Raw genomic sequence first — 20,657 nt, 5'->3', positions numbered from 1 at the left:
GGAAATTAGAGTTTGAGTAACTCAAACACAGCCACATGACAAGCAGCAGCCACCTGGCTGTGGTTTCATAGGAGAGCAGAAGCAACAACCTCCATCAGTCTGGAGTGAGAAGGTCACTGCCAGAGGCTGGGAAGAAAGTGCAGCCCCCACAGGACCCCCAAAGCTGCTGGGTCAGGCACAGCAGCACAGCTGGCCCCCACAAGGGCTGAGCCCAGGGCCCAGAGCAGCTGGGCACAGCCTGGAGTGGCAGAGACACGTGGAGAAAGGCAGGCACAGCCTCACCCCAGGGACAGGCAGGAGGGAAGGTCCCCCCCAATGAACACAGCCCCCAGGGAAAGGACATGAAAGAACAGGAAGCTTCACACTCAGTGACTCACACACAAAATTACCCACCAGAAAAAGCTCCTTTCATTCTCATGTGAGCCCAGCTTCCAGTCACTGCCTCTGAGACAGCCAAAACACAACACTCAGGACCATCCTTTCCTCCTCTTTATTCACAAATCTTTAGGATGAGGAAAGGGCACCTGGGGAAAAAGCAGATTTGTATTTTCTTCTTCTTTTTTCTCAAAAAGAAATTCAAATGTCCTGGGAGAAGGGGAGAGGATCCAGGGAAGAAAAGATTTTCCAGATTCATATGAAAAGCACTCCAGTAGCATGAACACAATGATGAAAATAAAGATTTAAAAAAAAGTTTAACTGGCACCCATTTGACTTAATATATAAAAAAGAATTATCTTCTGCCTTCCTTCTTCTGGCCTTTCAGTTATTTATCTGTTTCTGTTCTGAAAGCATTTGCTTTGTTTTTCCACATTTCTTCCATTCTTCTGGTACTATTGTGTCCTGGAAAGAAAAATAAAAAAATATTAACTCTTCCAGGCAACAAAGCACTTGCTTGTACAGTACAGGTGTCCCCAGACCCCTCATTCTCTCTCAAAAGCAGCTCGTTGGACAAACTTCCCCAAAGCAGCTTATTTGAGTGAGAAACCAGTACTGCTCTGGAATGGGGGATGGAATCCAAGGAGGGAGCATGGAAATGGTCAGAGAAAATGAAGATTAATTTCTGGTGCAAAAGGGATGAATGTGCCCATTAAATTACAGAACTGAACAAAGAAAAAACAACCCAGGCTGAAGGCAAAGCCTGCAAGTACCTTAACTTCTCCTTTTAACAGGGCTGATCCATCTGCTGGCAATTGTTGGTCCATGTTAACACAAAGATCTTCATCTCCCCAGGAAGATCAGGTATGGTTAGCACAGCAAACCCAACCTTTTGAGGTCCTTCTGCCTTCCATGATGCCACACAGGCACACATGGCCTGACACTCTTAACTGCCATAGCTGGGGCATCAGAAAACTCAGCTGTGAGGAAAAATGTTTGTGACCCCACATGGCAGCAAAATCTAAATTAGGGTCTGTGGGTTTTAAGTTATTTGCAAGATCTTAGGGCCACAGACAGCTCTGAGAGCTGCAACCCCTCTGCTCTGAGGGAGTTGGAGATGCTCAGCCTGGAGAGGACCCAAGGGAGGCCTCACTGTGGCCATGCAGGACTTGAAGGGGTTTATGAAAAGGAGTGAGAGGGATGTTTTATACAGGCAGATGGGGCAGTGGTTTTAAACTGAAAGAGGACAGGTTTAGATTAGATGTTAGGAAGAAATGTTAAATTCAGAATGTGGTGAGGCACTGGCACAGGTTGCCCAGAGAAGCTGTTGTTGCCCCATGTCTGGAATTTGTTAAAGGCCAGGGTGGATGTGGCCCTAAGCAACCTGGTCTAGAGGATGGTGTCCCTGCCCATGGCAGGGGGGTTGGAACTGGAGGACCTTAAGATCCCTTCCAACCCAAACCAGTCTGTGATTCCATGATCCTCTAGGATTACTTACAGCCCATAAGGAATGAAGGAGTTAAAATACCAGGCTGAGAAACAGGAAACATGCAGGCTGTGGAGAACACACTCATGAGGCACTTGGTAACAGGCCACTAAAAAGCTGCAAACTACTGGCCCAAAGTGATGTTAAAGAGAAGCATCCAGGAGCCTGAACAGCAAACACAGCAGTCAAAAGGACAAGTGACAGCCACCTCCAGTTCCTCTCCAATAACTTGCTGTAGCTTGTTCTGTGCTCAAGTATCTCAAAACACTTCAGGGAGAGAAAAGACAGGGTGTTTTTCTGACAGGGTGCCAGATTTTCCACAGGTAATTTCCATGCAACCACCCTGCACGCTCCCTGGTCTGCAGACAGGAGCACAGTGCACAGCATTTGTGTGGCACAACCCCCCAGTGCTGGTTTTGATTTGCACCACAGAAACTGGGCTCCATTCAGCTCCCCACTTACCTGGAGCACTGATGTGGATGTGAGGGGAAGCTGATGCTCAAATGTACCTGTGCAGCACACTGCACAGTGATTTGTGTCACCACAGGACCCAGCCCACAAACTCTTCCTCTTCCCCACAACAAACCAGTGCACTGAACAAGGAATGCAGCCCCCATGCACACACACTCAGAACTCCTGCCCCCTACAGCACAGTGCACAGAGCAAACTGGGACCTTACCTTTGGGAATGAAAGGCCACAAAGGGCTTTCTCCTGGCAAAGGGCAATGGAGAGCCAGCACATGACTGTTTGGAATGGAGGGGGCTGGGAGCTGCTGCTGCCTGAGCCATCATGACCAGTTCAGTCTAATGGGAGGGTGACCCGGGACTGGGTCGTGTTCTCAGCTGAGAGAGGTGGTGCTGACCTGGCTCTGCTGCACAGAGCTCTCACCAGCCCAAATGAGGATGTAATTCAGCAGGCAGAGTGCCTGGCAGCTGCACAGCCAGCATACTGCAGGTGGGGACAGGGAGGACCAGCAGCAGGGTGGGAACAGCCCCAGTGTCAGCCACTTTCACCAGGATCTCCTCCAGCTGACATTGCTAATAATTTATTTATAGGAGCAATAATATTGTTTTATTTCATCACCTGAGAGCTGCTTGATGCCCACAACAGCATATTTACACATGCACATATCACCAGAGAGACTTCAGATAATTCAGGAAATCACACAAATGCAATTTAGTCTCAGAGAACCTGTCCTGCTAATATGCCCAACCCAGCTGCAGCCAGGGCACCCAAGGACTGGTTTAAAGCCACGAAGCAATGTTGGGGGAAGCAGCTTCAGCTCACATATTTTTTATCAAAGGAGTGAGTGATGAGGTGAAATGAAACAGGCAGCATGGCCAGGGAAAGGCAAAATCCAAAAAGGCCCTTACTTCCTGAAGAGCTGGTCACTAGCAAACCCCCTTTTACCGCAGCGTTCTATACTTTGCCAACCTACTGCTCTGCTCTGCAGCGATCCTGCCAAAAGGAGAGAGGGAGAAAGGTTCAGAGAAGACAGGAAGGAAGAAAGCAGCCCTGTTCCAGGAGCCAGACCCAGTGAAAGAAATGCAAAAAGCAAAACCAGGCCTTCTGGTAACTTCTGTAACAAGCTGGTTTATAGAGCCAGCCCCCTTCCCACGCCTGCTGTTGGCCTCCACAGCTTGGCCTCAAAGTGCAATCTGCTTAATTGTCACTGCACTCCAGCATCTGAGACAGGCAGGCACTGCCTTCACAAGAAGATGTCTTTTTGAACTTTAAAGTCATGTACAAAGGGTTTAACTTTAGCCTCAGAGAGAAGTTTTACTTTCAAATTTGCCATTGTAGTTGCAGCTTCGTGTCATTTACAGTGAAAAAGCACACGGACACCCCCTGCAGTGGTTTGAAGCAGGAACCAACCACATGCATTTATCTGCTAACAGAAGCCCTGGTTAAGCCAAGACACTTAGAAATTTGCTTCATTGTATTATTTTCCCCCAAATCTGTATCCTAGGCAATCTGCACTTAATAACAGTGTCTCATTACTCATTATTAAATGACATAACAGTCCCAGGGGCAACAAAATTCCCATAGGAAGTTATGTTAACACAATAAAATGCCAGTGGAGAGAGCTGGACATCTGAGGGAGCAAGGCTGAGAAAGCTGGGAGGACAGTAAGAAAATGGTTAATTACATTAATAATCCTCCTTGACACAGCCACCAATGTAGAGATGTTTTAAAGAAAAGAAATCAATGCAACCCTCCTGAAAATTATATTCTTATGGGGTTTTTTTTTACAGCACTTGTCCTGGTTTTAATAGAGTGCAATCAAAAAGGTGAGACCCCAGGGATATCTATGCAGGTGGGTATCCAGTAGCTCAAAAAGGGGAAAGTAAGGAAAGCACAGGTGTGATGGCAAAGCAGGTCAGTAAATCATCTTCAAAGTCAAATGCTACATTAGTACAAAAGCTTAAGTCCCACATGGAAACTGTGTGTGGCAGAAGTGAAGGAGAGGGAATGGTGTGACCTCTAACCAAGGCACTGCAGTGGCAGTTTGGGTCAGCAAACTTCTGCCTGCCCACACCAAGGCAGTCACCAAACATTGTGTGGCAGAAGACACAAGTGTGCAGAATCAATCCAGTCCAGTAAGAAAGGAATGCTGTATCCCTCATATCTAGCAGAATTTTCCCTGGGTTTGCCAGTGTTTGTTGCCTCTTGTCTGTTGCTGCACAGCTGATAAGCAGCTGCTTCCCTTTTCCCTACAATCACCCCTTAGCTAGAAGAACACAGCAGTCATTTACTCCCACCTTACCTTCCTCCTCTTAAAACCTTCATCACAAGCAGAGCTCCCAAATAGTTGGGCCTCTTCTACATTTATAGTGGCTTCTATAATCTAACACTATTCTAAGAGCTTCCTTCAGCACATGCCACATGGCCAACTCTTTGTGCAGGAGCTGCTCCCTGGGCACAGCCCCTCATTGCCCTGCTCAGATCAAGAGGCAGGGAATGGGGCTGAGCAGCCCAGCCCCACACACAAGGTCCAAGAGCCCAAAGCAGTGGTCACTGACACACAGCAGCACCCTGTCACCTCCTCCCCACTGATGTTAAAGCTCTGTGCCCCCCTTACCTCTTCACAGCTTTCTGAGCCAGCATCCTGTTGCCTGCTAGGAATGTGATGCCACCCAAAATGGCCAAGTACTTCAGAGTCTGGAACATGTTGAGCTGAGTCCAGTAGACATACATGAGTCCCAACATTGCTGGGGAAAAAAAGAGACAGCCCATGGCTGGAACTGCATTTCAAAGACCAACCATTTGTCATCCTCAGAACAACTGTACTGCCAGGCCTAAGCATTTGGGTCCTATCCCATCTCTGCAGCTCTGAATGGCAGCTCTAAAGACCACACATTATTGCCAGGGAATGAAGACATCTGGGTTCCCATTCTGGAGTGAAAATGTGACACTGACAGCTTGCAACCAACTCTCCTGTGGCAGAATTATGGACATATTGTAGACATTAAGGGCTATTAAAAAGAGGAGGATACTCTGGATTTCAATAGGGGATATTAACCTCACACATCTGTAAGGGCTTACAGCTTTATAAAGTTTCCAAGTAACCTGACTTGGACTGAGAAACAAAGTGACATTTGGAAATCAGTGTTCTCCCAACCTGCTATGTTTCTGAAATTCTACCAAGACAGTAAATAACTGTGTAACCAAGGACACAATAAAATGGATGAAAAAAATTGGTTCAGCCAAAGAACCAGAAGTGCTTTTATGGGAAGAGCTTTAAAGAAAAGATGTAGCTTTTCACTGTTGAGAGTCCTGCAGGTCTCAATCCCCAGAGAACCTCCCCACTCTCAGAGGACAAACATGCAATAAAGTGTGACCTCTGGAAATAAGAAGTTCTATTAAGTACAGATAAATGGAGTGAGAGAGGGGCCTGGATAATGATGGCTGTTATAAGCTGATGGCCAAAACAGGTTTATCACCATACTAACAATCATGAAAAGCAGGAAGGCAGATGGAAACAAGAGAACAAGTGTTATGCTGTTATGTCATTAGAGTTAATAGACCACGAGCCCATTAACCACATGCTCTCATCTCCTACTCCCAGGTGAGGAGGTCAAACACACACAAAGCCTCTGACACTTACCAGCATGTCCCAAGTGAAAAACAATGGTGCTGGGAGCAAAGCTGAAGTTGGAGATGTTAGCACCTATTTTGATCCACTAAAAAGGAAAAGAAACAAAATTGGAGTTAAACAGCCTTGTAAACACAAGTTTTTATTTTAAGCTTTAACATCTTTCAAGCCTGTTTAAGATCTTCAGTGAATCCAGTGTATTCTCTACAGAAGCACTTGTTTACTACTGCAAGAGGAGTCAGTAGTAATTTTGCTAAAGGCAGCACTGTTGAGCTCCTTCAGTGGAAATGTCTCCTGCTACTTCTGACTGCCCTAATGCAGTTCCTCTTAATAATAATAAATATCTTAAACTGATGAGAGAAGACTGCACCAAATTTAAATAGTGAAAAAAAAATAGATATTGCTATTTCTACCCAGATGAAATAATTTCCATTAAAAATAATTTTAAAAAGGGTAATGCTCTCATTTTGGACTCATCCAAAGAACAGCTGTAGATACAAGATGTTTGCTCATAATAACACAGTTTTTGACTACAAAAGATAAAGGCATTAAGGGTGGAAAAGAGGAGCAGCAACAATGAGTTTTTTCATTAAAGTGTCATCAACTTGTATATTGTGAACTCCACAGAACAGAGGACATGACTGCCTGAATGCCAGCTTTCACTGAGACTGGATAATGGGAAATGACTGTTGGAACCAGTTTCATCTCCCAAATAAGGAATAATTTAACTTGTCTCAGTGAGATTTTTATTGCATTAAGTTCAAAGCACTGACCTGATGATACAAGTGAGTAGCAGAGGATGTTTCAACTACAGACACTCAAATGTCCATAAATGGGAATTCAATCTGACAGGATTAAGTAACACAGATTTTGTGATGGATTTATTACATGTGAGGCAGAAAAACTGCCTTTTTCCTGTGGAAGTCTAATGTTATTTTAACTTAATCTGCCCACTGTTATTCACCATTCCCAGCTGAAGCACACTGAAGAAACTCATCCACCTACTTCAACTTGGCAGCAGTGTTATTCTGCTTTGACTATAACCTCACAAAACCAAACCAGACCAGTGCTGTGCACTGACATCTGCTAGCTCTGACTCCAGCACTGCTGTGCCAGTCATGATTAACCAAGAGTTTTAGCAAGAAGTTGAGCTGTCCAACCTCCTAAGTGACTCTGACTGAATGGGAAGAAGTGTTTGTTGTTCTTCTGTGACCCAGTTCACTCACCAAGATGAGCAGCAAAAGCAGTGGGGAGAGAACCAGTGCTGTGAAAGTGTTGGAGACCACTGTGGGAGGCCTCTTCTCAGGCTCCCTGAAGAGGTGCTGCAAACAAACAAAACCAACTCATGAGCAGCAGTGTTCCAAGAGAGCAGCTCCTCTGCTCCCAAGCTGCAGCCCTGGTGCTGTTCTCAAAAGCTCCTCTGGGTCAGAGGCATTCTTCTTAAGGCAAAGACTGACTCTTTAACACTGTGTTTATTCCAGTCTCTGCACATTTGATTTCTTGCACAGTTAACTTTTCCTTGCACTCACAGAAGCACTTGTCAGCTTGACATCAGCCCAGATGGCTGGAATGAAACAGAGACCTTTCTGTGCTGCTTACCTGGCCAAATTTTCATGGTTGGGTCTTTTCACTGACACCAGTTGCTCTCTCATAGCTAGAACACACAGCTTTTTTTATGCATACATCAGAGAACTCCAACAAATTTATTTCCATTAAGAAGATCTTCCTTTAATTACATTACTTACAAATAAATTATGATGAGAACACAACACTAAGCCCTCATCTCCACATATAATCTTGACTGTACCTGGATTTCAGGTTTGGGAACAAAGAGGTTCTTGGACTGGACTGTGGATGGTGCATCCTCTTCTGGGAATGTGATCACAACATCAGCCTGAAATGAAATTGTGCAGCTTCATGCATTTAGATCTAAAAGCATAAAACCTATTCCATTACTGTGCTCTATTTCATTATTTGATAATCTACGACTGACATAATTTTTAAAGGCAATTGAGAAAAAGACACCATATTTTTTAAGAAGGAACCTCTCCTAAACAGGGGCAGTAATGTCATTCACCCATCATTAAGAATTGGACTTATTTCCAGCAGAGAAAGAACAGAGAGGTTAAACCTTGAGAGCCTGCTATGAAATTGCATCAAACCCATTCTGAAGCTTCTGCACCACCACATGAGGAAATTAATGTTAATTCCTGTCTTGCTTTGATGTTTACTTAAAACTTGCAATGAACAACAAACCTCAGAGCCCACAAATGGCCAAAAGAATTCTGGTTCACTAAAAAGAACAAAACATTTGAGCTTTTTGCTTCCAAGCCCCTACCATGCCCTCCTGTCAGACTGTCAGTAATGACAAAACCACATCACCCCACTCCCAGCTACATACCACATTCCAAAGGATTGGATTTTCCAGAGTGGCATCTCCAATGATCAGGTAAAGAGTGTAGGTTCCAGAGGCAGAGTCAAATTCAGTCTTTCTTTCAGAAGTATCCAGTTCAAATTTGTACACATTCTTGCTGTCTGGCTCTGCAACAAACACCACCTCCTGGCCAGTCTTTTGGTTGTGAAGTCGAACAAAAGTCTGCAAGGAAGATTGTAACATTCAAGGACTTTTCAGTTAGCAATTTACATTGAAAAAAAAAATCAGAAGTGTGCTTTTACAGTGCACTCAATCTGTGGAGTTAAATACAACACAATACCAGAGCCAGGAGAGGTTTCATTTAACAGACAGACAAAACAAATGAAGTGAATCTCCCAGCTAGTGAGATCAGTGATCTTCACAGTACATGTCAGAAACATAAGGCTTCTCAAAACCCATCAAATCTTTTCAAGAGCAACTGTCACTTCAGATGCTTCATGATGGAACATCTTGGTAACACAGCAATGACAAAAATTGTCCTAACCTGGTGAGGGATGAGTTCAGCTCCACTGTTCACATCTATCAGCTGGAAGGATAAAGCAAAGTTCTGATGGCTGTCAGCAGTGAATGAGCCCTTGGCTTTGGCTGGGTAAGCTACCCTAGGAGGAAAAAAACCAGACAGAACTGAGGTGATTTTCCAAGAGAGGGCCTGGTGCTCAGAGAAACCAAGGCTCTAGTCTAGAGTCAGGGTTGCCCTTCCAGGATCACACACCCCAAGCTGTTTTACCTGGTTGTTTTTGGTGCAATGCTCTGATCCTTATCCACAGTAGAAAGATCTACATTAGTAATCCCCACTTCTGTGGAAACTTTTACTTTCAGCTGCAAAAAAACACAATAGAAAATTCTTCAGAGCACTCTACGTACACCAATTATGGCAAAGGTCACTGCAGATGTTTTAGCTCTTCAGTGCCTCTTTCCCAAAGAGGGTCTTATGACTAAGCCCAAGTCACAGCCTAACCTGCAGAGAAGGATCTACAGCAATTTTCCTTCTGGCAAAGCTCCAGCACCAATCACTGACCCATCCCTTCTTCCCTGCACAAGCAGCCAGCTCTGCAGACACCAAGTTCTCAGGCATGCTGCAATTAGCTGTCCTTGAGAGAGCTGTTTGGAATGAAACAGTCCAGCTCCCCAGATCCAACTAGTTTTCCTTCTGAACTAGCAGAAGCTAGCTATTAGAGATTACATCATGTATGATACAACTTCACACTGCCTGTGCCTATGTCCTTCTGCTTTCTGGACAGCAATTTGAGACAAGAGGTCTCTGGACAGCAACAGTTCTGCCTCTGTTGGCTCCTAAAGCCCAAGAGGTTTCCGTTGACTTTATTACCAGCAGGCCAATGCCAAAGCATTCCTGCAGACCTGCACTTTGTCCAGCAAGCTTTGCTGCAGAGACACAGCATTCACCCCTCAGTGCAGGGCAGCCAATAAAGCCCTGCCATTTATCTCACTCCTCTGTGCTAAGTGCAGTATAAACCTCAAGCAGAGAAATGATTTCCTGCCCTTTCCCCAGCCCCAAACCACAGCCCATTCAGGCACTAAGCCGAGTGGGTTTGACTGATTTCAATTCTTCTCTCAAACACAAGCAGTCACTGCAGTCTGTAGTTTTTAATTAGCACATTTGTTCTCACAGCTTACAAATGCTCCCCTAGAGAACTGAACTTTCGTTGCCAAGACATTTTTCATCTTATACTACAATTTGTTATTACAGGTTTGCTCATGTGAGCCAGCCCCACACCCTCAGCCTGAAAAATACTTCACAGAAAACCTGTAGGAAAAATATGTAAAAACATTAACTAAACTATTCAGGTCAGACTTCAAACACAATCATCTTGGCAGTTCCTTTACAATAAAAAAGTGTAATTTAAGAGAGAGGCTACCCCCAAAAATGGATCCATTAACATGCAGATGATTCAGGCTAACTTTAGCAAAGCCTTCATTTGTTCCAAGACAGGAGCAAAGAAAGATGGATTAAGAAATATTAATTTTAAAAAAGTTGTGTGGAAGCAACTCAGAACTGCTGCACACAGCCCCCCCAACTGCACAGTACACAAACATCTCTCAAATATTTTAATGCCAGGAAATGTAGTCTCTGCCTGAGTAATAACCCACTGGTTTAGCTCATTACTGTCAAAACGATGGTGCATTAAGGACAATTAATGCTAATAACAGTAAGGAAAAAAGCAGCTCCCCAGCAGTCCTCCCCCATAACAATGTGTCTTATTAGCAGCAGTTCCCACAAAGCTGCTGGAGCTAATACATTCCTGCCAGTGCCTCCCTGTGCCAGCCCCAGCTTAAGCAGGACAATCCAGCCCCTTCTGACACCCCTGAGGGCCATTAGTGCTCCACTGACAGAGCCAATTTGATACTCAGAGTAAAGGTCAGCTGTTGTGTCTTCCTCCACTCCAAGCTAAATATGTTGGAAGACTTGAAATGTTAATTGTTTCCTTAAATAGGTGACTTAGGGCAAAAATTAACCCTGGGAATGGACCTCTTTGGAGAAGAGCATTCTCAGCTGTTGACACTGGGGTGACTACATGAGCAATCAGAGAGGTCACATTCCTCTCACTGTAACAAACTTGAGGAAAGAAAAACTCCAAATGTTTATATAAAACTGCTCTTCAGAAAGGTGTGGTTTAACAGTTTTTGTCACCAAAAAAGGGCTGTGTATGCATGAAAAGAAGACTTAATCTGCTTTGGCCACTGCTTCTCTACTATAAAATCTTCACCATCTACACAGTTTGGAAATGCCAAAAGACCCCCTTGACTCTCTAGTAGGGCTCCAGAGCTTACACAAACAGACAACAACAAATGCTCAGCTTCCACACAGCAGGCAATCCCCAGACAACTGACAGCCAAGCCTTGAGATTTATGGGCTCAACTCTGGAATGCTCTGAAGAGCTAACACTGGGAATCATTTCTGCATATCGACTCAGGGCTGCCATATAAACACCTCCACTGTTACCCTTGGTTCATATGCTGTCAGATCAGCATCTAAGTGATAAGACAGGTTTGAAATTTACACAAATCCCTTTTGATCATGTCTTAATCTGGTTACTGGCCATAATCCTGAGTCAAAATCCAATGCATTATAGAAAAGCATGTGATAAAAATTCCATACAACTGGCAACATCTTTCACAAGTATAAATAAAAAGCTGTTTCAGTGAATAGGCATAGAATGAAAATACATCAAAGAGCACACCCACCTCCACTTTATTAGCAATAAATCGCTTATCTCCATCTACACTGATAGAGAAATCATAATATCCACTAGCAGGTTTCACATTCATGAAGTTCAGCTCAAAGAAATCTCTGTAACAAAAAAAACCCAAGGTGTCAAGAAGCCTCCAAATATGCTACATTAAACAGGTAAACAAACACAGCATAAAACTAACATTGCTAAGTGCAGCAGGAAAAGAATTCTTCAAAGCTGACCAAAGTCAAAAGAACATTGGAATTTCCCACTCCCAGTCAAAAGATAAAACAACAGAAATTCACCATCATCACCAAATGTGATCAGTCACTCTACACTAACAAAACACAACCACAGCATTTTGAGTTTTCTATCACAGAAAGATTTCTCTGGTGGAAAAATACTTATGGAAAAGAAAGTATAACATTGCTTAAATAACACCTGTTTGTCTTACTCTAAAAATAATCTTCTTTTCTTACCCAGAGAGAGTAAATGGTAGCTGTTGAAGGACAGTGGCTTTGCTAGACACAGACTTGGCTTGGTCAAGCTTTACAGAAACTTGAGTCAGTAGCTGGGACATAACATTGGTCACTTGAAGCTATGAGAGAAAAACCAGCATTTCTGTGAGACTTGGCCCAGAAGGAATGCAGGAGCACAGACAACTCTGTTACACACCCAGAGCTCTCCCCTGCTCAGCATCCCAGCCTCCCTGGCTCTTTCTAACACAAGGGGGAAGGTGAAGAGCTGACTTCCACACCACGCCTCCTTGAGGCAGTGCCCTGGTAAACCAAAGTTCTTAAGAATCACTTCACAAAAGCGCTACAATCCCAGATCTGCTGGAGCCTCAGCCACAGAGCTGAAAGTGAAAGACATCAGCTCACACTTTCAGTCAGGCCAGAGCTCCAGCACCACAGACTGAGCCAAGCTGTGGGGCTAAGGCCTTACCCTGAGCAGGGGCTGGTGGTGAGACACAGCTGCAGGCCCGTCGGGGACAACGATGACGGGCAGGTGGAAGCGGTTCTGGGACAGGGCACCTGCAGCACGAGCAATGCTGAAAGCCTCTGAGAGAGTCTCAAAGTTCTTCTTGCTAAAAATGGCATTCATCAGCTGGATAACTTGATCCTGAAAGAGGAAAAGCCAACCACATCTAAGCACCAGCAGCTTCCCACAACATTGCAAACTGGCTGAGGATTATGTTATTAGTGAAAACATCATTCATAAAAGACTGTTTAATTTTCCATTTGCTTTAAAAACAGTTCAAATTATGAGGCAAACCAAAAATTATCTACCTTTGGAATTTCATGTGCGTTCTTATTCTTGGCTGGTAGACTCCAACCACAACGGCTGGAACTGTCTCAAGAAGTTAGAAAAGCAGAATATGGATCCACCTCTGCAAATGATGTGTTTCAGAGTAAAAAGATGTCATCAGCTCAACTACCCAGACTGCATGGGGCTGCAAAAAGACAATTTGGCTGCAAGAGCTGCACAACTGTCCTCATTCAGTGGAGCAGAACCAGGCTTGATATCCTGGCTGGGAAGGCCATGGAACAAAGCACCCCAATGGCTCTGGAAGGAGCCAGCCTAGGTCCATGCAGGCTTATCCCCTCAGGCTCAGCAGTGTCCTCAAGCTAAGAGGATTAGCTTTAAAGCAGTACCACCAGGAGCACAGAGCCAGCTCTGCCTTTGGGATGTGCCAAAGCTCATTTGTTCTCCCCAAAGCAGGAGTGGGACAGCATCCCCCCAGCTGGTTTTGCAGGCTGACTCAGTAGGGTTAGGGCATCTGCACCACTCTCTGCAGATTATTCATTACCCCTCATTATTTAGCTTCTTCCATCACTCCCTGCTAGTGTGGAAAACAGGGATTGGCTACCTGGACTTTGATCCAAACCAAGGATTTTGGGCTAAATCCTAATGAGAATGAGTACAATCAAAGACAATCTCAAATAAAGCAATAAGGATACAAGTTAGTGACCTGCAAAGAACACTTCTAAATGAAATCCACTGCACATCAAATTTTCACTCTTTTGCTTGTACCAGTGAACAACAAACAACATCACAACTAGAGAAAGCATCCAGACAAATGCTACAAAACTCCTGCACAGTGCAAATCCTGCAATGTTTTTCATGTCTGTGGAGGGCATGACACTGCTCCAGACCCTAATCAGCAACTGACACTCTCACTGAACTTGTGGGGGAAAAAAACCAGGGAGTTAATTTTTCAAATACTACATGTTACTTTTTAAAGTCAGTTTTGTGGCATTCCAAAGGCACTCTCACTATTCACCATAGATAAAGCCTCATGCCCCAACAGCAGCACTTTTGACAGTACAATTCTGAAAAAAACTAAAGTTTCCTTGAATTGGTCTTTTTTTAAAGCATCATTTGGATGCTGACAGTTTGAATTGCACGTGGCAGAATCACCACCTCAAAAATGACATTAAAATTACTTTGCATTAGTCTGTTTGGCAGCAGTGTGGAAAAGGGCCAGGACTGAACTCAGATGTCTTACACTGGCTTCTATCTTAACCCTGCCACTTAGGCTCGTGCTTTAGGGAGCTGCCATTCTCACTCCAAAGTACATCTAACTCCATTAACTTGTGGGGAAAAAAAATAAAAATCAAGTGGATAGCTTGCAGTAATGACTTCTGGCTTAACCAAGATCAAAAGAAATTTCCAGCAGTCTTTCATCTTAGACAATAAGTTTTTTCATCTGGATTCCTGCAGGCACAAGGTAATGTCTCTCTTTTGGGCACCCCAAACTGGGGTACCTGCATTTCCTCACAGATAAATAACATTTGCAAAACACTTTGAAATGCTGGAAAGTGCTGCAAGTGCCAAATACCAGAATAAACTCTGAAACAAGGTTTTTTTTTCAACACCATGTCTCAATAAACAAAGAAAAACTAAGCTTCACTTGCAATTTCCTTCTGTACACTTGAAAAAGCAAAGAACCCAAGAAAACCAGCCTGTGATCTTTAAGTTGGAATTTCCTCTTAGATACTGTTTCCTAGCATTCCCTCCACAATGTCCCTTGTCACTGAGTGTGCTCAATACTTTTTGCAGTAGAAATTCTGCCCAGTTATACCAGGCTCTGGCACTGCACCACAGGGACTGAGCAGATCCTTTCTGGGAGCTGGTGTGTGCAAGGAAGGAAAGGGCAGGTACACACCTCCTTTATTGCTGGCTCTGTACCCACATGGTCTGACAGCTTATAGGCAGCAGCAACAAACAGGGCAGTAGTCTCAATGCCTTCTTCAAACTGCAGGTAAACTCCACCCAGGTCATCCAAGCGAGCCACAAGATCCTGACAGAAAGAGTTATTAAAATTTCAATTGCATTCTAGTGGATCCACAGAAGTTAACTCTGCTGTTAGGTCTTTAACCAAGAATTATCTGTATAGGAGCAATGATATATTTTGTAATAGTTATTTAGAAATAGGAAGAAAGAAAATCTTCCAGCCTTTAGTGGATTTAATTATATGTAAATGTCAAGATTGTCTGTTTTTCAGTCCACTGTGAAATAGATAAAAGTTCAAGGAATTATCTGCTTGAAAGCCAAGCCACATCATGCAGGCAGACAATTAGCCAGGCTGGTTTTTCATTTTGTTTTTCACATTAATCCATCTTTTAGTTCTAAAGCAATCTAGCAAATTTGTGAGTAATTAGAGAGCACAGTGTGTTCCTACCTCAATCTCCTCAACAATGCTACTGAGATCTGCCTGCTGGGACAGGTAAGATGCCGTCTCCAAAGCCTGGATGGTTCTTCAACAAGAACAAACAAAACCAAGCAAGTGTGTGATTATTCCTTCCTTAAAAGCCAAACATAATTTAAATCAAAGCAACTGCATTTTCTATTCTGAATGAAGTGTAAAACAGCTGTTCCTGCCTTCAGTTCACTCAAGAGAATTAATCTGAAGTGATTTAGTGTGAACTTGGCATTCATTACAGAGTGTCACTTTAGCTGCATCAGACCTGCAAGGACTCAAAGGCAGAGCAGAGAACAAACTGATCCCTGCAGAGCACAGATCCCACACTCGCCTCTGAGGCTTCCAGGAATCCACTTTTTTAGTCAGCAAAAAAAAAAAGTTTTTAAGTTTCCCTTTCTTCCCCAGCCTTTAAGGGACATTCTGTTCTCTTGTTTCACAGTGAAACAATGTTTTTTTGGTGATAAATGCCAAGGTTCCTTCAGCTCACTGGCACAAAGTGCAGGCAAGGTTCCAGCTCAAAGTGCAGGCACCCCAAACTACAAACAGGGCTGAGAAAGAGCATTAAGTCTGCTGCAACCACAAATGACACAGAATCATGGTTGATTATAAAGTAAAAATTCTGTTATCAATCCTTTTAAGAGGAGGCTTTTTTGGCAAAGCATTCCTTTACTGACCATTTTCCTTGAACTAAAGTGAATATATAAGCTCATTTACAAAATCATAAAAAAACAGCCCCAAAACTCAAGCCCCCATATATTTCCTTCCCCCGAGAAACAACAATGAACTGGACAGCACCTATATTCCAAATATTGAGCAGTAAAACAGCCTTTAATTCAAACCCCAGTAGCCTGGAGGATAAACATGGCTCCCTCCCATGTGAGACTCACGCCAGCACGCTCTCCTCCTTGCTGAGCCGAGCAGTGAGAGCACTCAGGGCTTCCTGGGATGCCAAAGGAAGGCCAAAGCCACTCAGGGCACCAACAGCGTGGAAGATCTGGGTGACTGAGGAATCCTCACTGACAGCTGCCAGCAGCAGCTCCCTGGTCTCATTTGAAATGGTGACCTGAGGAGGAGCACAGGGATCACAGTGATTCACACTTGAAAAAAAATGGTCTTCAAATCACCTCAGATTCCCTCCTGGAGCAATACTAGATTGGTGAACTTCTATAAAATTCTGGGGAAAATCCTTTTATCATTCATTACTTTTTAGTTTAATTGATTAAATCCTTAAGTTTTGCTGTCAACCATCAATTAGTCAGGATAATCCATTCAGCTGTACCCTGGTAACCTGCTACAGCTTTTCATGTGGCATCACCTCACTGTGCAGTAGCCAGGGGTACTGATGATAGAGAGGGCTTGGGTAACCCACCCCAGTTCAGCAAGGGTGCTCTGCATCTGTATCCAGCACCCAAACAGTCTGTCACACACACAAAGAGCTTCTAATTGACACAGTGCTGAGGATTCTAACAACACGTGCTGCCTTTTTTCAGGCATCAGTGTTTAATTAAAAAATATCACCTCAGGATTACCCTGGACCAAATACTTGTGTTACATATTTACACTTTGCCTTGTGTAGAACACACCCAAACATTTATTTACCTAAGGCACAACAGAGAACAAACCACTAAAAGAAAGTAAAAGTTATGCATAAAATAAACCCAAGAAAAATATCAAGGCAAGTATTTCCTTGTTAGTATCTGTCTGCAGAACTCCACACTCACCTCACAGCCTGACAGGACCTGCATGGCCTGGGCAGCATAAAAGAGGGATTCAACACTGCTGGAGTCCACATGAGATTTGATGAACTTGCATGCAGCCTGTGCAGAAACAGAAGTTAAATTAAACCACTGAGAGGAGATTTAAATGATACTCTAAGACAATTCCATGAACACTGTGCATTTTTATACCCCCCCAGATCCTACTCTGTCAAGTGCTGCACAGAAACAAGGGTGGTTCCTCCTAAAAGACATAAAGAATTTTCACATAAGCCATACTGTAACCATAATTCAAACCTAAATTGAGTATAATTATAAAGCCTATCAAAATTAAAGTCTAACAGGTGTATTTAGTAGGGCAAACCTTCCAGGATAGAGAACAGATGAACAGAAATTCTGTAGGTGAGCTGTATATCACACCAGCATTAATGGATACAAATACAGAATTTCAAAGAGTGCAGAGAGAAAAGTGGGGCAAGTAGGAACAGCATAAAGGCAAGAAATTGGACTGCTTGTTAATTTGTGTTAGCTGACAGCTGGATAGATGGATCACTGGGATGCATTTTAACCAGCAAATAACCAAGAATTTAACTGCTCCTGAATTCAGCACTTGAACTGAAACAAATTAATGGGAGCTCTATTTAACAGTACAGTGCACCAAATGTGCCACAGGCAGGGAACTTATTCAAAGGCAGTTAAACAAATTGATATCCACAGTAACATCACAGCGGGCCCTGGAGGAGCGAGCCCTGAAGGCACCATTCACAGCAGTGAGTGTAAGCGAGCCAGGGCCACGTTACTGCCCGCACAAAGATGCAATTTATCCAAACAACACATGAGACTCGCCAACTACCAGTGATACTCCGGTGCTTACCAAGGATATAACGCTGTTGTAAACGTTTTGCATTTCCCTCACGGCCCTGTCCAAGCAGAGCTCTCTCTATAAACCCATTTTATATTAATAATTCGTCATTCACTGCTATGCAGCAGCCCCTCACACAGCAAAGCGCCCCGGGGGAGCGACAGCCGGGCTCTCCCTCGCTCACCTTTTCGTCCGCCACCTTCACCCCGAGGCTGCTGAGCCCCACGATGGAGTAGAAGGCGGCCCGCACGTCCGTGAAGGGCCGCTCCAGCACCGCCCGCAGCCGCGCCAGGTCGCGGGCATCGAGACGATGGCTGGGGACAAGGGCCTGGGCACAGGCAAGGAGAAGCAGGAAGCTGAGAGCCGCCTCCAGACGCAGCCGCGGGCCTGCGGAGAGATAAACGCGTTACCCCGCGTCCCCCCAATCCCCGCGGTACCGGTACCGACACTGACCCAGCCCTGCCACCCTCGTCTCACCCGGCGCCGCCATGATGCCGCGCCCTCCCGCGCCACGGCACCGCTTCCGCCCCAGGCCCCGCCCCGCCCGGAACGCGCCATCATGCCACGGGGGGGGGTGAGAGGGACGGTGTATTATGCAAGGGTTTCTCAGCTGCACTTCTGCCCTGCACGACGACTGAAAACCTGTGAATGGGAGTGAAACGAGCTGGGCTGGCGAGACAGTGGGCGTGGGGCGGGCGGCAGCCGGGCTGCCATGCCACGGGAGGGAGTGAGCCCCCCGGGTGGGAGGAGTGGTACGGGCCTCCCGGCGGGCCTCGGGGACGGCCCCTGGCGGGGGATGTGGGCTGCGCTGATTGGCCGGGGCGCCTTAAAGGGGCCGCGGCGGGCAGGTGGCTGAGGGCAGTGCCCGGGTGTGTGTGGGGGGCTGCCCCCGGGCTGTCATGGCCCGCTACTCTCACAAGCGGCTGTGTGCAGCTGTGCAGAGCCGTGCCAGCCCCAGGGAGAATTGTCCCAGCCCAGCCTGGCCGTGGGGACACCGCTCCCCGGCACAGGGTGGGGTTGTTGGGGTGTCTGTGCCGGGCTAGGAGTTGGATTCCGTGGTCCTGAGGGGCCCCTTCCAGCTCACAATATTCTAATCTATGTTCTGTTCTGATTCTGTAATTTTCCAGTCTTTTGTTTTAAGGGAAAGAGGAATGGGCTGTCTGGCTGAGAGCTGCCAGGAGTGAAGTTAGGGAACTGAACGGTAATTGAGGGAAAAGGTAATTTTGGAAGTGGGAGAGTACAGCCACTGACTCTGATCGCCTACTCCAAACAGACCCCAGACGCCAATGGAGGGAAGAACTCTGCCTGTGGAATAATTAGCAAGAGACACGATCTAGGGGACTGAGTGCTAATTAACAAAAAGTTCTGTAATTTGCAACCAATGAATACTAATAGCTTTGTTAAAATGTATAAATAATGTAAAGTCCTGATGGGCAGGGAGCCAGCCTTTTGTGGGTTATCACCCAGCTCCCTACTTTGTGCAAATTAGGAAAAAAACCCAAAATACCTCCCCTTGGTGTGTGAATTGGTGCTGCACACTGGGGAACAAGCCTGTGCTTGGGATACCAATCCTGTGCCACAGGCCACGTAGTGCTGAACCTTGTTTTCCATCTGTTCATTTCATCCCCCTTGTTTTTCCTTAAGTGCTAAATAAATGAGACAAAAAAGCAAGTGTAATGTTAAGCCCCAGCTCTGCTGGGCACAACCCAAACCTCTCATTTAACCAAGCTGGATTTCCTGTGGGAATAAACAGCAGTGATTATTTCAGGTGGCTCTTGGGAATGGCCATGGCCATGCTATGAGGGTCCTGAGGTTCCTTCAGTAAAGCAATGTACAAATTAAGGTAGAAAATGGCTTTTTTCCCTGTGAGCCCCTGGGGATGGGCCTCCCTGTCCCCATCCCCACAGGGGACACAGCAAACCGTGGGTGACAAACACCTATCCTAATGCTCACTGTCCTCCTGGAAGGCCCCAAAATTTGGGGAAAAGGGCTGTGATTCCTCCTGCAGAGGGCACTGGGAACTTGTTCTTTCTGCTTTCTGGGAAAGATCCCCTGGAGCTGGTGCAGCTGCCACTTGCACACCCACCCTGCTGCCTCTGCTTGCCCTGGGGCTGGGGACACTTGGTGTGACATGGACAGGGCTCTTGGGGGCAAGCCAGGAACCAAGGAGCTGCTTAATGTGGAAAAGCCACTGCTGAGAAATCAGTCTGCTCTGCTTCTCCCTCTGTGCCAGAGTGAGGAGGAGATGTCAGCTCTGGAAGGGCTCCCTGGTAGTGCTTAAAGCCCAGCCAAGGTGTGCTGCCCACAGGTTGGTTTCCACAGTGCTGACCCAACAATCTCAGCTAAATCTCCCAATTACTGAGCCTGAACATGTCTGAGACAACAGGAGATGCTCATAACTTTGAGCATGTGCCATGCAGAGGCTGCTGCCTTGCACTGGGTCACTCCTGTCCTGGTCTCTCCTGGGAGATGTAGCTCCTCTGAAGTGTGAAATTCCTGGGGGAAGGCAGAAAATGTCCTGCATAGGTGTGCCTGATTTTACTGCTTTGTCTGAGAAAATGCTTTTGCTTTGCCAGGTTGGGTTTGTATCACCTCACATTTTGCAGTAACCAAATGTCACATTTTGGCCATCTGAGATGGCATTTCCCACGCCATTGCCCTTCCTGGTGAGAAACTGGGCTGAGGGGAAGATGATTTGCCCAGAACTGGAGCAAAACCAAACTAAAATGAACTCAAACCCCTTTGTGAGATAGTATTTCTCTTCTATTCAAGCTATCAGGTGAGTCTTTAT

At 45.3% G+C, this 20,657-nt stretch overlaps 1 protein-coding gene across 2 annotated transcripts; it reads right to left on the bottom strand.

Annotated features, from left to right (window-relative positions):
- Positions 1 to 474: 474 nt before the first annotated feature.
- RPN2 (ribophorin II) lies at positions 475 to 18,423 on the bottom strand. 2 transcript variants are annotated; one of them, XM_071446672.1, is made up of 18 exons: positions 18,344 to 18,423; positions 18,051 to 18,253; positions 17,011 to 17,106; positions 16,177 to 16,352; positions 15,269 to 15,344; positions 14,753 to 14,887; positions 12,529 to 12,705; positions 12,063 to 12,181; positions 11,597 to 11,702; positions 9,120 to 9,211; positions 8,877 to 8,991; positions 8,360 to 8,554; positions 7,766 to 7,852; positions 7,185 to 7,280; positions 5,971 to 6,046; positions 4,945 to 5,074; positions 3,236 to 3,320; positions 475 to 840 (listed from the first exon to the last, which is right to left on the bottom strand). In XM_071446672.1, the coding sequence occupies exons 1-17, from the start codon at positions 18,354 to 18,356 to the stop codon at positions 3,269 to 3,271; spliced, it is 1,944 nt and encodes a 647-aa protein (XP_071302773.1). In that variant the 5' UTR covers positions 18,357 to 18,423; the 3' UTR covers positions 475 to 840; positions 3,236 to 3,268. The 2 variants fall into 2 exon arrangements, with proteins under 2 accessions (XP_071302773.1, XP_071302774.1); XM_071446673.1 differs by lacking the exon at positions 3,236 to 3,320.
- Between the last annotated feature and the right edge of the window lie 2,234 nt (positions 18,424 to 20,657).

The sequence above is a fragment of the Agelaius tricolor genome, unplaced genomic scaffold (assembly GCF_023055355.1).
Source record: "Agelaius tricolor isolate 1412-34295 unplaced genomic scaffold, bAgeTri1.0.p SCAF_23, whole genome shotgun sequence".
Classification (NCBI taxonomy): domain Eukaryota; kingdom Metazoa; phylum Chordata; class Aves; order Passeriformes; family Icteridae; genus Agelaius; species Agelaius tricolor.
The sequence above is the reverse complement of the archived record's forward strand: the minus strand, read 5'-3'. Positions and strand labels throughout refer to the sequence as shown.